General features: G+C 51.7%; 1 protein-coding gene across 3 annotated transcripts in view; it reads left to right on the top strand.

Annotated features, from left to right (window-relative positions):
* Window positions 1–14,689, top strand: part of Cttn (cortactin) — a 31,718-nt gene extending 17,029 nt beyond the window's left edge. For all 3 annotated transcript variants that reach the window (XM_051145736.1, XM_051145738.1, XM_051145737.1), the window contains 7 exons: window positions 863–918; window positions 4,254–4,323; window positions 7,569–7,717; window positions 9,915–10,004; window positions 11,000–11,165; window positions 13,410–13,481; window positions 14,549–14,689. In XM_051145736.1, the coding sequence (XP_051001693.1) occupies window positions 863–918; window positions 4,254–4,323; window positions 7,569–7,717; window positions 9,915–10,004; window positions 11,000–11,165; window positions 13,410–13,481; window positions 14,549–14,685 (740 nt within the window). In that variant the 3' untranslated portion in view covers window positions 14,686–14,689. The remainder of the gene's footprint in view (window positions 1–862; window positions 919–4,253; window positions 4,324–7,568; window positions 7,718–9,914; window positions 10,005–10,999; window positions 11,166–13,409; window positions 13,482–14,548) is intronic.
* Window positions 14,690–15,083: the final 394 nt, after the last annotated feature.

Below are 15,083 nucleotides of genomic sequence, written 5' to 3'. Positions count from 1 at the left end.
TTCAGAGTTTTGGGCTTTTGTTTTGTTTGACTTGTTTGTTTTGATTTTTGGCCACACTGTCCATGTGTAGCATTTCCACTCTGAGCCATACAGTATGGGCACACTGTGCACATGGCTGCTACAGGCAGGTGGAGGCATACCCTTGGGGGTGTCAGCCGCTCTTGTGGTTTCTCTCTCTCTGAGAGATCAGACCTGGCTCCTGGAACTTGAGTGTCCAGGCAGAGGTATGTGACTCTCTGAATAAGGGTGGAATGTAGCCTCCCAGATGCCATCGGGCCTGGAGTGAGTGTTCTTATTGCCAGCCCAGCAGATTACACAGATGTGGCCATTATTCCTGTGATGTCGAGGCTGCGTGGCTGTCACTTTCATGTGTTTGTGTGTGTGGCAGCAGCAGACATATTTGTCTGGTGGCATTTCGACACAAGAGCCTTTTTTTTTTTTTTTTTTTTTAAAAAGCAAGAGAACAAACTACGGTGGGGCCTCTATTTAGTGCCCAGTAGAGCAGGCGCCCAGGAAGCAGATGAGAATAAGGCCCTGGCTGGTGCGAAGACTGTGCTATAGAAGTGTGCACTGCAAAGGCCTGTCCTGTGCCCCCCCTCCTCGGCTTCCTTCCTGCCAGCCTGCTGCCCATCCCTTCCCTACCCCCATTCCTGGAAGCATGCCCACACCTCTCCTGCTCCTTGCCTGCACTGGGCACTGTGGTTAGACAGCTGGCTTTGCCAGGAGAGCCTGTCCTCAGGCAGCTTTCACGTCCCTCTGCTCTGGTTCGTGTCCCCGGGCTGTTTGTGGACCCATGTGCATGTGTCTGCCATTGCACACTCGTCCTTAGCCTCATGTAAGTCTGGCCTTTACCACCTTTTAGACTATGCCAAAGGATTCGGCGGGAAGTACGGGGTGCAGAAGGATCGGATGGACAAGGTAAGGCCGCCGAGCTATTGTGGGAATGTCCTTCTGAGAGCCCTAGGCTCCCAACACTGGAGGTCTATCCAGCAACGTTAGACATGGCCCTGGGGCATCCGCCTGGGAACCCTGCATACCTCATGTAGCACACCATGGGTCCATTCTGGTTCAGACAAGCTGAGAACCTGGTCACAGCACAGCACTGAGCAGAGGGGCTCTCAGGTGAAACCCACACACTTGCTGTGAGGGTCTTTGGGCCATGCAACTATTTGAACTTTTAATTATTAGCAATAGGCCAGACGAGAACCAGTTCTTGGTTGGCTGGTACTTTGGAAGAGCTTAGTGGCCACATTTAGTCTCTGGCTGTCACCACAGACAGAGGGAGCCAGGCCATTACTCTTGGTGCAGTTGGACAGCCGGTGGGATGCACTGGTCCGTGGTCTGTCCTTTTTCACTCTTTCCTTCAGATGGGGTCTTGCTGTTGCCACCCAGGCTGGCCTGGGATTTGAGACCCTACCGCCTCGGCCTCCAGAGTCTGGCATGAGTGGCCAGTGCCATCTAGTCCAGCTTTATCTTTTAGGCATGAAAGCACGTTCTTGTAGAAACAGTTTGTTTCCTCTCCCTAGATCCCCTCATCAGCAATAGTCAGTTTGGGGACCCTGTGAGGTCAGCTGTGAAAGAATTGTTTTCCTAGTGTTTCAGCCAGTGGTGGGTTAGTGTTGGGCATTGCTAGACAGCTTTGTGGATTCTCCAATGCCCTGGCAGGTGCTGCTTTTCTCTGCCTGAGGTGAGCTGCGTCTTCTCAACTGCACAGATGCACATGTTCAGTCCTGTCCTTGGCTGTGGTCACACATGTCAGGAGCACCCACAGAGTTGTTCTTCAGTTAGGCTCATAGCCCACTGTGGGCAGCTTCACCCCAGGCCCCCCTCCCACCTCATCACCAGATCATTTTACAGGAGAACCTGAGAGTGCATGGTAAAGCTGTTGCCAGGCGGTGATGATGTACACCTTTGATCTCAGCACTTGGGAGGCAGAGATTGGTAGATTCCCGAGTTTGAGGCCAGCTTGGTCTACAGAGTGAGTTCCAGGACAGTCAGGGTTACACAGAGAAACCCTGTCTCGAAAAATTATTATTGTGTGTATACATGTATGTATGTATATATGTATGCATGTATATGTAGGCATATGTACGTGCATGCGCATGTATGTACCACAGAGTATACATGGAGGTCAAAAGACCCCTGTGTGAGTCGGTTTCTACCATGTGGGTCCCAGGGGTTGAACCGAGGTCACTGGGCTTGGTAGTGTGCTCCTGGACCCTGGGCCAAAATTTGAGGGTAGATTGGAGCTTGTCTGCAAAGATGGGGTCTCAGGGACTGTGAAGCAGAGGATGTGCTAGGAGCCTGGTTTAGGAGCAAGGTCAGTGCAGGTGTGGAAGAGTGACGGGTCGGCGGTTTTAACTACATGGTTTTCTGCCTCGGGGAGGGACCTGGGAAGCCTGTGGACCATGCAGCCAGTCCTTTATGAAAGCAACCTGAGTCCAGGCACAGTTGCACACGCCTGTAACTCCAGCACTTGACAGAGCTGAGGGAGGAGTTGGGGCACTCTAGGCAGTGGTGGATCCTTGCAGAGTTGGAGAACTCAGGTAAAGACGATGAGGGTAATAAAGCTTTAGGCAGCCAGGGTGCTGCAAGGCTGACTCAGTTGGACAGGAGGGTCTGCAGGGTGCCGAGGGACTCCCCTCAGGCCTTCACCTCTGCCAGTCAGCAGAGACCGAGCAGGGAGGCTGGGGGAGGGGGCAAGAGACCAGGTGTCTGGTGGCTGAGGGCCCTGTGGCAGAGGACATGAGGAACTAAGTGTGTTCGAGGCCGGCATCGAGGAAGTTGTGGTGACTGTGGTTAGTGGCAATGGCAAACATGGCGACCGCAGAGACGGCGACCGCTAACCTTGTGTGCTCAGTCAGGAAATGATGTGGTTAGAACTATCTCTTCTGCCCCTGTCAGCCAGGCGTAGCGTAGCTATTTTCTCCTTGTCGTCCTGTGAAGGAGCCCAGGGTCCTTCCTGCCCAGGGAACTGTGGGGCAGGATCAGGGCACAGGCTGTGCCTGAGTGATTAAGATGAGGCGTTGACCCTGATGCCTCTCCCTCTCCAAGAAAGGAGAAGTGTTCCCCATGGTGGCTTTGGGTGATCCAAAGGAAAGAGTGGACACCCTGTTGGACTCTTAGAGCCAGGCTCCATGGAGAAGGAGATGGAATGAGTGTTGATATAGGCAGGTTGGAACAGGGTCTGAGAGGAGGAGACCCAGGAGAGTAGGAGTGGGGTCAAGAAGGTGGGTTGAGGCTGTGTGTGGCTTAGTAGTGAGGCTGGCTTAAGGCTGAGGAGGCCCTCGGTGTCACCCCCAGGATGCTTTAGGAAGAAAAGGGGGTGTTGTGATCTGGAAGGCAGGGCATGGGTGGGTGAGGGAAAGGAGTGGAGGGTGTGGAGATGGATCAGGGCTCCCCCAGGTGATTGGCAATGAGACAGGAGCCTCCTGGACAGCAAGGTGAGGGTTGTTCTGCAGGATCAGCTAGGGTCAGGGTGAGGGCAGGCCATCTGGGAAGAGGAAAAAGGATAGTGAGGGCAGCTAGGATGGGCACAGCTCTGACCTAGGGGCACTCAGCTGAGAAGGGCTCCATATGGGCGACGGGCAGGGTGCCGCTTCATTGCTGGTGGTCTCAGCTTCCTTGTAGAAGGGGGATGGGCTCTGAGACTGGAGGGGAGGGTCAAGCTGAATGTAGCCCATCTGGAGTCAACTGAGTTAGAGGACAGAGTGCATTTGCTCAGGGCCCCTGGACCACCTTTAGCTACTCTTCTTTAGGTGGCATGTGTTGGGAGTGGTGAATGCGCCGAACCCTGAATATCCATTTATATAGAAGCCCCATGGCTGGGCTATCACTGGTGTCAGTGCCCTGTGAGCCTGTGCCTATGTCAGCCACTCTACTTCCTTGATCCCTTCCAGAGTAATTCTGGAGCCTATAAGCATGGTTGGGGTGCGGGATGTTGAGAGAACATGCAGAAGGGCAAGGAAGGGCCTGGCCAAGTGACCCTGTGACCTACAGAGCCCCACGGTCTAAGTACAGGAGCGCGCAACTGCGTGCTAATAAGCGAGTTTGTGAAAGGGGAGCTGAGCCCCAGTGAATCTGCAGAGTGTAGGATGGGGGCAACAGCTCTGTGTTGGGGGGGGGGGTGGCGGGTGTTTTGAAAGCTGGGGAAGGCCCCTCACATTCACGAGGCAACAGCTGCCCTGGCTGTGAAGGAGCGAGGACAGTACTCCCTGATCCCTCTCTCTCTCTTTCTCTCTCTCTCTTTGCAGAACGCATCTACCTTTGAAGATGTGGCCCAGGTGCCCTCTGCCTACCAAAAGACTGTCCCCATTGAGGCTGGTGAGTGTTAGCAGTCTGAAAGCACTGTCTGGTCCATGGGGTACTCTGTTCGTGCCCTGTGGTCTCTCTCCCGGCCATGGCTGAGGGAGAGGCCTCACCTTGTAGGGTATTGGTAAGAGGTGCTGGGGACCAGTTCTGGGACCAGCCTACATGTAGCCCCTGAGCCCACTCTACTCACTGGTCCCAGCTACAGCCTGAGGAAGAGAAGCAGAGGCTTCTCAGTCTCTCATCCACAAGCTTTTGGCCAGTGACTCAGGTGTCACTTCAGGTGTCGCTTCAGGTGCCTACTGGGCATGTGAGAAGTGAGGGGTGAGAAGCATCTGGAAAATGCCGTTTGCGTATAGGATAGAAATCCCCAACTCACCTTTGGCCACTGCAGATCCACGATCAGTACTTTTTTTGATACATGAAAACCAAGGCCTTTTGCAAAGGCCTCTGCAGGTACAACTGGAGTTTGATATCTACTGTTTGTCAGATTAGAAGGGTCTAGACATGGTGGCATATGCCACCTGTAATCTCTGCTCTTGGCAGACTGAGGCAGGAGGCTTACCACAAGTTCAAGGCCAGCTTGGATTACATAGTGAGGCTTGGACCTGCCTGGGCTGTAGAGAGAGAACCTGTCTCAAAAAACCAAACCAAACCAACCAAACAAACGAACAAACAAAGACTATGAGGTGCTTAAATAGAGAATACAGTGTGGAAATTGGCCTCAGTGTCATGCTGGGTGATGGGGGTGGTGTTGTCACAGGACCACAGGCTCCTGCTGCCTGCTGGAACCTTACAAGGGAACAAGAAACCGTGCTAGGCAGCGGGAGAGAATGCTGTGTGAGTGTGAGGCCCAGCGGGCTGTGGTCTCTCTCTGAACACCTCCAGAGTCTTGCTCACTCAGTGGTGCTACTGTTTGTTTTCAGACTCCAGATTAGCTGCTCCTCACCTGCAGAGCCCTTTCACACAATCTGAGAGGTCACACCTGACAGCCATCTCATTACAGGCTTTAAATGACAGCTGTCATGATCATTGTATCAATTAGAGATTTTTGCTGGGATGAAACACGTGACCAAAAGCAACTTTGAGAGGAAGAGGTGTATTCGGCTTATGTTCCCACATCACTGGTCACCACTGAAGGAAGTCAGGACAGAAACTCAAACAGGGCAGGAACCTGGAGGCAGGAGCTGATGCCAAGGCCATGGAGGGTGCTACTTGCTAGCTTGCTCCCCATAGCTTTGCTCAGCCTGCTTTATAGAACCCAGGAGTGGCCCCACCTACAATGAATGGGCTCAGGCCTCCCTCATTAATCACCAATTAAGAAAATGCCCAGCAGGCTTGCTTGCAGCCTGATTTTTGTTTTGTTTTGTTTTGAGACAGGGTTTCTCTGGGTAGCCCTGGATGTCCTGGAACTTGCTCTGTAAACCTTGAACTCAGAGATTCACCTGCCCCTGCCTCCCAGGTGCTGGGAATTAAGGCACACACCACCACTGCCCAGCTGAAGCCTGATCTTAGGAAGGCTGGAGCATGGCAAACATGGCCCTGGCAGGTCTTGTCCCCTCCTGTTCCCTCTTCCTGCTAAACCATTAGGTTACATTCCTAAAGCTAGCCACCAAAGTCTGTTCCCTTTTTTGGCCATTTTCCCTCCTAAGGCTGACCATCAGGGTCCAGCCATCAATATGCTATACTGACCAAACCTGTCCAATCAAAACTAACCAACTCCTCCTGACACGGGGCTTCCCTCTTTCCCTTTATAAAGTGCCATTTTCCTATGTACACGTGTACGGGCCACGTCTGCCTTCTGTCTATTCAGAGGTAGTCATTGTCCCTCCTGAGCCAATTTCCCTTCTCCCTCTCCCTCGTCCCTTTTCCCTTTGCCCTTATCCTCTGCCTCTTGTCCCCTGTCTCTTATTCTCTGCCCTTTGTCCCCCTGGGGCAAATAAATCTTTGTTCCATGAGGTTGGCCTTGGTGTGTCCTGTGCTGACTCTGATTCTTTCAGGCTCCGTCCTCTCCAGTGATGCTAGCTTGTGTTAAGCTGACATAAAACCAGCCAGCACACTGTGATAGCAGCTACAAATGTCCCAGAACCCAGAGCTTCTTCTTCTTTTTTTTTTTTTTTTTTTTTTTTTGCATTTGAGCTCATGAATTAGCTCAGATGGCCTTGTGCTTAAAGTGATCCTCCTGCTACAGTCTCTCAAGTGTTGAGGTCCTAGGTATGTGCCATGACACCCAGCCAACCCAGGAGTTTGCTTGAAAACAGCACTTTCATGTTGACAAACAGCAATACTTTCTTTCCTTATCTATTTATTTACCACTGTACTTGGCTCGGGAATACATATTCTTTACCAGACAGGCTCACCTTGGAGGAACGGCCCGCCAGACACTCAAACCCGCTTATTATGTCTGGAAAAATGGTGTTCCCAGAACAAACCTGTTCACTTGTGAGCTTAGTAGTACAGTAAGCCTATTCCTGAGACAGGCTTTTACTGGTCATGACTGGCATACTCTCTGCTTTCCTCACACAGAATGAGGGCAAATATATTCAAGGGTCAATAGGTGTTGAAAGCCAATGCTTTTTTGTTTTGTTTGTTCTAAAATTATTCCCCCTTCCTTGCTGCTGCTGCTGCTGCTGCTGCTGCTGCTTCTTCTTCTTCTTCTTCCTCCTCCTCCTTCTCCTCCTCCTCTTCCTCCTCCTCCTCCTCCTTTATCTTCTTCCTCCTCCTCCTTCTCCTCCTCCTCTTCCTCCTCCTCCTCCTCTAATCTTCTTCCTCCTCCTCCTTCTCCTCTTCTTCCTTCTTCTTTAATCTTTTTTTCTCCTCCTCCTCCTCCTCTTCCTCCTCCTCCTTTAATCTTCTTCCTCCTCCTCCTTCTCCTCCTCTTCCTCCTTCTTCTTTAATCTTTTTTTCTCCTCCTCCTTCTCCTCCCCCTCCTCCTCCTTCATTTTTTTTGGTGCTAGGGACAGAACCCCTCCCGACCCAGCCTTCATGGCTAGAGATCTTAGCCTAGAGCTAGCGATCATTCAGCCTGAGCATGTGGTGCTTGGCTAGGACAGTGGCCAGCTCAACTGTGGTCCAGCCCAGGGCTTCTGACACCCATCAGTCTCCCTTGGGCGTTGCATGTGGCTGGCCTAAGGTGAGTTGACTGGGTTCTTTGGGTACCCTCCCTGCTAAATGAGGATGACGACACTGCAGTGTTACCCTGGTGTGGCTTTGTCCTGTTGAGGTGTTCTGAGACAGATGTGTCCTCTCTTTCCTCCCAGTGACCAGCAAAACCAGTAATATCCGAGCTAACTTTGAAAACCTGGCAAAGGAGAGGGAGCAGGAGGACAGGCGGAAGGCGGAAGCAGAGAGAGCTCAGCGGATGGCCAAAGAGAGGCAGGAGCAGGAGGAGGCTCGAAGGAAGCTGGAAGTGAGTAAAGATGCTGCGTCCCATTCCAAGACCTAGCTGCCTCTCTCAAGTTTGCAGTGGGACACACTATGAGGAGGATGTTCCTTTTCATCACTCTGTCACTGCTTTGAGTAGAGGAAGTGGGTGTGGGGAGGGGCTCCTTCCTGAAGCTCCTATGATATGCTTGCTTGCATATCACAGGAGAGTTTCTTTGCTCCCAGCTAGATTCAAGAGGTGCTGGTAGGAAGGCTCGCTTCCGTGGGGAGGTAGAGTAACTTGGCCACCCACTATCAGGACACCTTCAATCCTCAGCGCCTCTCCGTGGCCCTGTGGCCACATGTGTGCTGGCCTTGACTCTCCACATTGGTTAGGAAGTAGAATCCCCAGTAACCCATGCAAAGTTATTCATAAAGACGAGACTCCATCTAAGCTAATGTGCACACACTTCCTCCCAAGGAGGTGCTGGGGTTGAGACCATGCAGAGGAAATTAAAGAAGATGATGTGTGGGCTGCAGAGATGGCTCAGAGGTTAAGAACACTGACTGTTCCTCCAAAGGTCCTGAGTTCAATTCCCAGCAATCGCATGGTGGCTCATAAACATCTATAATGAGATCTGGTGCCCTCTTCTGGCCTGCTGGCACACATGCAGGCAGAATACTGTATAAATAATAAATACATCTTTTTTAAAAAAAGAAGATGATGTGCAGTTGGCAGATGGCGCTGAGAGCACCGGCACTGACAGTTGGTCCTGGTTTGTTGTGTCTGAGGACATGCAGCTGCATGTAGGAGTGACCCTGCGTGTGTAAAGTATATAGCTCCTCCCTTTAGAGGCCCAGTCCCAGAGCGAGGGCTCACACCTCAGGCTTTGTTCAGCCACAGTGCACGTGCCTCATCCTACAGCATTTTGACTCCTTTTTAGAAGATCACTGCAGGCTGACTGGGTCCTGTGGCTCTGGATATCTAGTTCTGATATCAGAGTCTCTTGATGCTAATGCCTCTGCTGTGTGGTGCTTTCCTGTCCTGCCCACCTCCTGTCTTATACCATCGTCTCCTGTCAATTTTAAGCTGACGAGACTAGACCTGACCTCCTTGTGTGACTTTAAACCTGCACTTGGCAGTGAGAGCTCTTCTTGGTGTCCAGCTGTGTATAGGGAGGGCTGGGAAGAACCCCACAGCCTGTAGTCACAAATGGCCTGACTAACAGCCTGGCCTCCTCATTGTGCTGGAGGCATGGACCGCCCAGATTGGTCCTGCCCTCAGGTGCACAGGGCCACCAATGCCTGGGGCGCATCTTTGGTGATTGCCATGGCTGTTCTAGTGTCGCACTACAGGCAGTTCCTTGGCTGCAGAGACTGTGTTAAGAGTCTTTATGGTGTTTCTTTCAAGAGCACATAGTGTGGCCATTGTCCCCTTAAAGAGGGGGTGTGGAGTGGATAGGTGAGGTTCAGTCCTGTCTCTGGGCCCTGACTGCAACCCTGAACATCTCCTGTGGGGACATGAAGATTTCAGTAAATTTCCCATGTTGCTATCTGAGCTTGTCCCCCTAGTGGTTAGAACATCCCCTATTTGGCGCCGCAGCCCTGAAGTCCAGGCGTCCTGTGGCCCTGGGGGCTTTGGGGAGATCCCAGGTTCTGCCTTCAGCATCTCTAGGCTGCCTTGGCTCTTCCTTTCTCCCACCCTTTGCATTCCTCATCGCTCCCCCTAGTCATCTCTACTCCATCTCCTTTTATCAAAACTTTGGGGTAACATGGACCCACTTACAGCCTGGAATGGTTTCTATCTTCTTTTTAGTGTTCTGTTGCAGTCTTGGGAACTAGGATTTTGCCTTGTGGGGGCATGGTCTCTGGAGAGCACTCCACCTGTCTCCCCACATGCAGAAAATACTACCCACACAAAGGTCCCAAAACTCTGGCCCATGGTAGCATTGGCTCAGAGCCCCAAATTGGGAAATGGGCTGAAGGCAAGATGGAGGGGAGGCTTGATGGCACCGCTGCACATCTGCCCTGTGTCCCTGTCCACTGCACATCACAGTACATCTTCCCACCTTATGACACAGGAGTGCCATGGGCTAGAGTCCTTGAGAAGGCATGACCGATCCATGCTTTCTACTCTCCCAGCAGGTGTCAAGCTTCCCACCTGGGTGCCATCCTCTTATGAAGTGGCAGGTGTGACTTCCAGGCTGACCATTAACCATGCATTTGCTGTCCTTCTGTCTTAGGAGCAAGCCAGAGCTAAGAAGCAGACACCCCCTGCATCCCCTAGTCCTCAGCCAGCTGAGGACAGACCGCCTTCCAGCCCCATCTATGAGGTGGGTAGTCATATGGCTAAGTTGGCTGCCCTAGACTCCTACAGACTTATGCCACCCTCCCCTTCTGTGTCCCTGGAGCAAGGTGTCCTCGTAGATCGGCTGTTACCTTTAGGCAGCCTATAGCACCATGGCCTTCTTCTCCCTGTGGCTTCTGGGAGGTCAGTGGATGGCGCATGCTCAGTGTGTTGGTCATAATGACTGCTCCCTCTGAAATCGGCCTTCCCTTCGCCCTGAGACAGTGTTCTCCCCTAGCCCTTTGAGCATCTTGTTCTCTGGTCCTTGTGGCTTCTTCACATGAAGCTCTGTGAGACCTTGCCTAGCATCTCCCACACACTGTCTGGACTCAGGGCTCCCTCACTGAAGTGAGCCCCTCTTCCCATAGACACATCCCATGGAACTCGGCCAGTCCTCATATACTGCCCTTCTATTAGCTCAGTGACATTCCTCACGGGTTCTGGGATAGTATGGACATGGGGCTTAGGTGACTGTGACCTTTACAACACCAGGATTCTCTCTCCTTGACACCACTGTTCCTTGTCCTGCGTGGCAGGTGCCTTTCCCTGCCAGGTGGTGTGGCTTTAGAGTTAGTGGCCCAACCAACAGAGGCATTCATACATAGCCATGCCTCTCACTGGACCAGTGCTGGGGCATTAGCTGTTTGATGAGGCTGGCAACTGCATTGTTCTTGGGGGCAGGGACAGGCCCTGTGATCAGCTTTGGAGGAAGGATGGGGCAGGGTCCAGTGTGGAGCCACCACAATAGGAACTGGCCTTGCAGTCTTCTCTGGCTGCCAGCGCCTTGCCATATGGGACTGGTCCTGGACCTGGACCTGGGTCATGTCCTTGGCCTGTGACAGCTTGCTCTGCACATTTCCCTCCACAGGAAGCTTCCTGCCCCCATTCTTGTCTCGCTTTATCTGACCATGGAGATCGCTTGTGAGTGGAGCTCTCCCAACTCAGGTGACACATAAAAGATGTCTGTTTGTCTCTCACCAGGATGCAGTTCCGTTCAAGTCAGAGCTGAACTACCGAAGTAGTGAACCTGAGTCTGTGTACAGCACTGAGGCTGCAGGTGGCCCCGAGGCCAGTACCCAGCAAGGCCTAGCCTACACATCAGAACCTGTCTATGAGACCACAGAGGCTCCTGGCCACTACCAAGCAGGTACTGGACCCTACTCTAGCCATGCCCTGGAAGTCCTCCCCTCTATTGTGCTCCTCAGAGAGGGTTGCCTTGCTGTCTGATTGTCCAGGAATGTGAGTTCTCTGTCACCCCCTGAATCAGGGTGGGCTAGATGCAGTGCTCCCATCCCGCAGTCCTGGGAAGGTCCATGCTCTGCTGCATGGATGGTTCAGGCTGCAGTGGGGAGGGATCTGTTGGCCTGGTGAGTCCTTCCTTGGCGGGCACTGCCTGTTGCCCAGCCACCTCAAAGGCACATCACTTATGCCCTGAAGATGAACCAGTGCCTAAGCAGATGAACAGTGAGGTTACCTTGTGTACCTTGAAATTGAGATTCCAATGAAATGCTAGACCAAGTGAGTTCTTCATCCCACCTGCAGCGCGTGGGGATGGTGCAGAGTGCTTCGGCTTCTCTCAGCCTGAGAGGCCCAGAGCAGCCTTTGGGCCTTTGGTGCCCAGCCTCCGCTCCTCTTACATTAGTGGCATAGGACTTTTTTTTTTTTTTTCAGTCTCTGCCTTAGTCACTGTTCTTTTGCTGTGAAGAGACACTATGACCAAGGCAATTCTTTTTTTTTTTTTTTTTGGTTTTTCAAGACACGGTTTCTCTGTGTAGCCTTGGCTGTCCTGGACTCTTATTGTAGAACAGGCTGTCCTCGAACTCACAGGGATCCACCTGCCTCTGCCTCCCAAGTCCTGGGATTAGAGGCATACACCACCACCGCCCAGCCCAAGGCAATTCTTATAATGCATTTAATTGAGGCTTGTTACAGTTTCAGAGCCGTAGCCCATTATCATTATGGCAGGAAGCATGGCAACAGGCATGGCAGCCATGGTGTTGAAAAAGTAGTTAAGAGGGTTTGTTGTTGGTTTTGCTTTGCTTTGTTGTTCGAGACAGGGTTTCTCTGTGTATCCCTGGCTGTCCTGGAACTCTCTTTGTAGACCAGGCTGGCCTTCAATTCACAGAGATCTGCCTGCCTCTGCCTCCTGAGTGCTGGGGTTAAAGGTGTGTTCCACCATGCCTGGCTGTGTAGTTGAAAGTTATGTCCTTATCTGCCGGCAGGTGGGGAGGAACAATGCTGGGCCTGGCATCATCAGTGACATGCTTCCTCCAACAAGGCCACACCTCCTAATCCTTCTAATCCTTTCAAATAAAGCATTCAAATATATAGGGACTATTCTTTCTTCTCTTCCTCCTCCTCCTCCTCCTCCTTCTCCTCTTCCTCCTCCTCTTCTTCTTCTTTCTCTTCTTCTTTTAAGATTTATTTATTTATGTGTGGATGTTGTTCGTATGTACATCTACATATCAGAAGAGGGCATCGGATCCATGGGACTACAGTTATAGACAGTTATGAGCTGCCATGTGGGTGCTAGGAATTAAACCCAGAATCTCTAGAAGAGCAGCTAGTGCTCTCAGTCACTGAACCATTTCTCCACCCCCGAGGGGGCCATTCTTATTCAAACCACCACAGTCATTCAGTCTGTAGCCCAGGCTGGCCTACTTACTTGTTACTTGTCCATGTGGCCATGCTTCTTTGTAGGTGTCAGAGTTGCTGTCTAAGCTTTTATTCTTGAAAGCCAAGACCTGTCTTAGAGTTTCTGTTGCCATGATAGAACACCATGACAAAAGCAAATTGGGGAGGAAAGGGCTTATTTGGTTTACACTTCCACATCACTGTCCATTAATGAAGGAAGCCAGACAGGAACTCTAAACAGGGCAGGAACCTGGAGGCAGGAAGGAGCTGATGCAGACACCATGGAAGGGTACTGATTACTGACTTGCTCCCCATGGCTTGCTCAGCCTGTTATCTTAAAGAACTCAGATCCACCAGCCCAGGGAGGACACCACCCACATGGGCTAGGCCCTCCCCATCAATCACTAATTAAGAAAATGCCTTATAGTGGTTTGGTTTGGTTTTGTTGTTGTTTGAGACAGGATTTCTGGGTAGCTCTGGCTGTCCTGGAGCTCACTCTATAGACCAAGCTGGCCTCAAACTCAGAGATTCGTCTGCCTCTGTCTCTGCCTCCCTAGTGCTGGGATTAAAGCCTTGTACCACCACCACCTGGCTAAGTCCTTTTGTCTCTAGGAGGTATCTGATTCCTCCATCCCAATACCTGCCACAGCTCAGCTGCTGTCCAGACCTCTCTATGTTAGCAAGTTTTCCCTTGAGTCCTTGGTAAGTATGTTTAGAGGACTTGGTACATTGCTCAAGACTTCTGCTTTGCTTACAGAGGATGACACCTATGATGGATATGAAAGTGACCTGGGCATCACAGCCATCGCCCTGTATGACTACCAAGCTGGTAAGGCACTGACTGGGGACACAGATGTTTCTGCCCCAGGGGAAGTTCCTAGGTAGTCCTCTCCTGAGACCAGTTTTGGGCACAAATACAAAGCTATTTTATGTTAGTTTTGAGCCAGTGTCTGTGTTACACAGTCTGACCTTGAACTCCCAGGCTTGGACAATCCTGCCTCAGTCTCCCCAGGGGGTGATACCTTAGGTGAAGATGACTGTGCCTGGGAACAGTTCCTACAATTTATATTGAAGTAACTTTGGAGATATTACCTGGATGATGCCAAGGACGCCCATGCCTGTGCCCCCACCCCCTTGTCTCTCATCTTCCTGAATCCTTGGGGGTCTGAAGCTGCAGAGTCCCCCTTGGACATGATAGACTCACTGTGCAAACTGGGGACCGAATTCTACAAGAATGCACCCCACTCTCCCACTGATGACACCTTACACATGTGCCCAAGGGCCACCTTACTGTGGTGGTTGAGGGGTGCCTTAGAAACAACATGGCCCCTCCATGAGTCATGTCAGATCATCCATTCCTCCTGGCCTAGTCTGTCATCACTCGAGCAGCGTTTAATGGGGTGCATGGCTGTGACTCCCTCAAATCCTCAGGTGCCAGGCTCAGATGGAGGGATTTTCAAGTCCCCTTTCTGAACGGAGACCTGGACTGTATTTCCTGGGTTCTGCGACTTTTGGCCATCACCCCACCCCCACCCCACCTCCGTCTCTCTAGAGTCCAGGTTTTCTTTTTCTTTTTCTTTTTTGGTTTTTCAAGACAGGGTTTCTCTGTCCTGGACTCGCTTTGTAGACCAGGCTGGCCTCGAACTCACAGCAATCCACCTGTTTCTGCCTCCCAAGTGCTGGGATTAAAGGCGTAGGCCACCATGCCCAGCTTGCTTCCAGGTTTTCATGTGTGATCTTAGTAGCCCTCCAGCTTCCTTCTCCCTTGCCTGCGTCATGTGTGCAGCTACTAAGGCCCTCTCCAGAGCCCCGTCTCTTGCTGGGTGGGTGTCTTGGTCTCAGTCATGATGGCAGGCGGCGTTTCCATCTGAGTCTCTCTCTGCTCTTCCTCCCTAGCTGGCGATGATGAAATCTCTTTTGACCCCGATGACATCATCACCAACATCGAAATGATTGACGATGGCTGGTGGCGTGGGGTGTGCAAAGGCAGATACGGGCTCTTCCCGGCCAACTACGTGGAGCTGCGGCAGTAAGGCAGCCGTCCAGCACCTACTGGCACCAGCACAGGGTTCATATTACAGATCATCTGCGTGCATTTGAGTTGGTTTCTGTTTCTGTTTTCCGAAGGTGGGGAAGGGAATATACATATTGCCTTTATATTTAATACTTCTGCTGATGCTTCAGGCCATGTCCTGCCACAGAATTTGCTAACACCTGATAATCATGTTCATAAAGGACCTGGGTGATTCCTTTCAGCATCCAAGTTAACTGTGGTATTGTAGCCACTTCAGGGTCTGTGCTTCTCCTGAGGTTGGTGGTATGTGTGACCTTGTGCCCCGCCCCCCCTCCCCTCTTTACCCATGGCAGTGGGGTTCCCCAGGATGGAGACAGTGCTCCTGGAATAGCCACTCAGTGAGGATGCTCTCTGAGG

Source organism: Acomys russatus, chromosome 5 (assembly GCF_903995435.1).
Source record: "Acomys russatus chromosome 5, mAcoRus1.1, whole genome shotgun sequence".
Lineage (NCBI taxonomy): Eukaryota > Metazoa > Chordata > Mammalia > Rodentia > Muridae > Acomys > Acomys russatus.
This window is presented reverse-complemented; position numbering and strand designations above follow the sequence as displayed.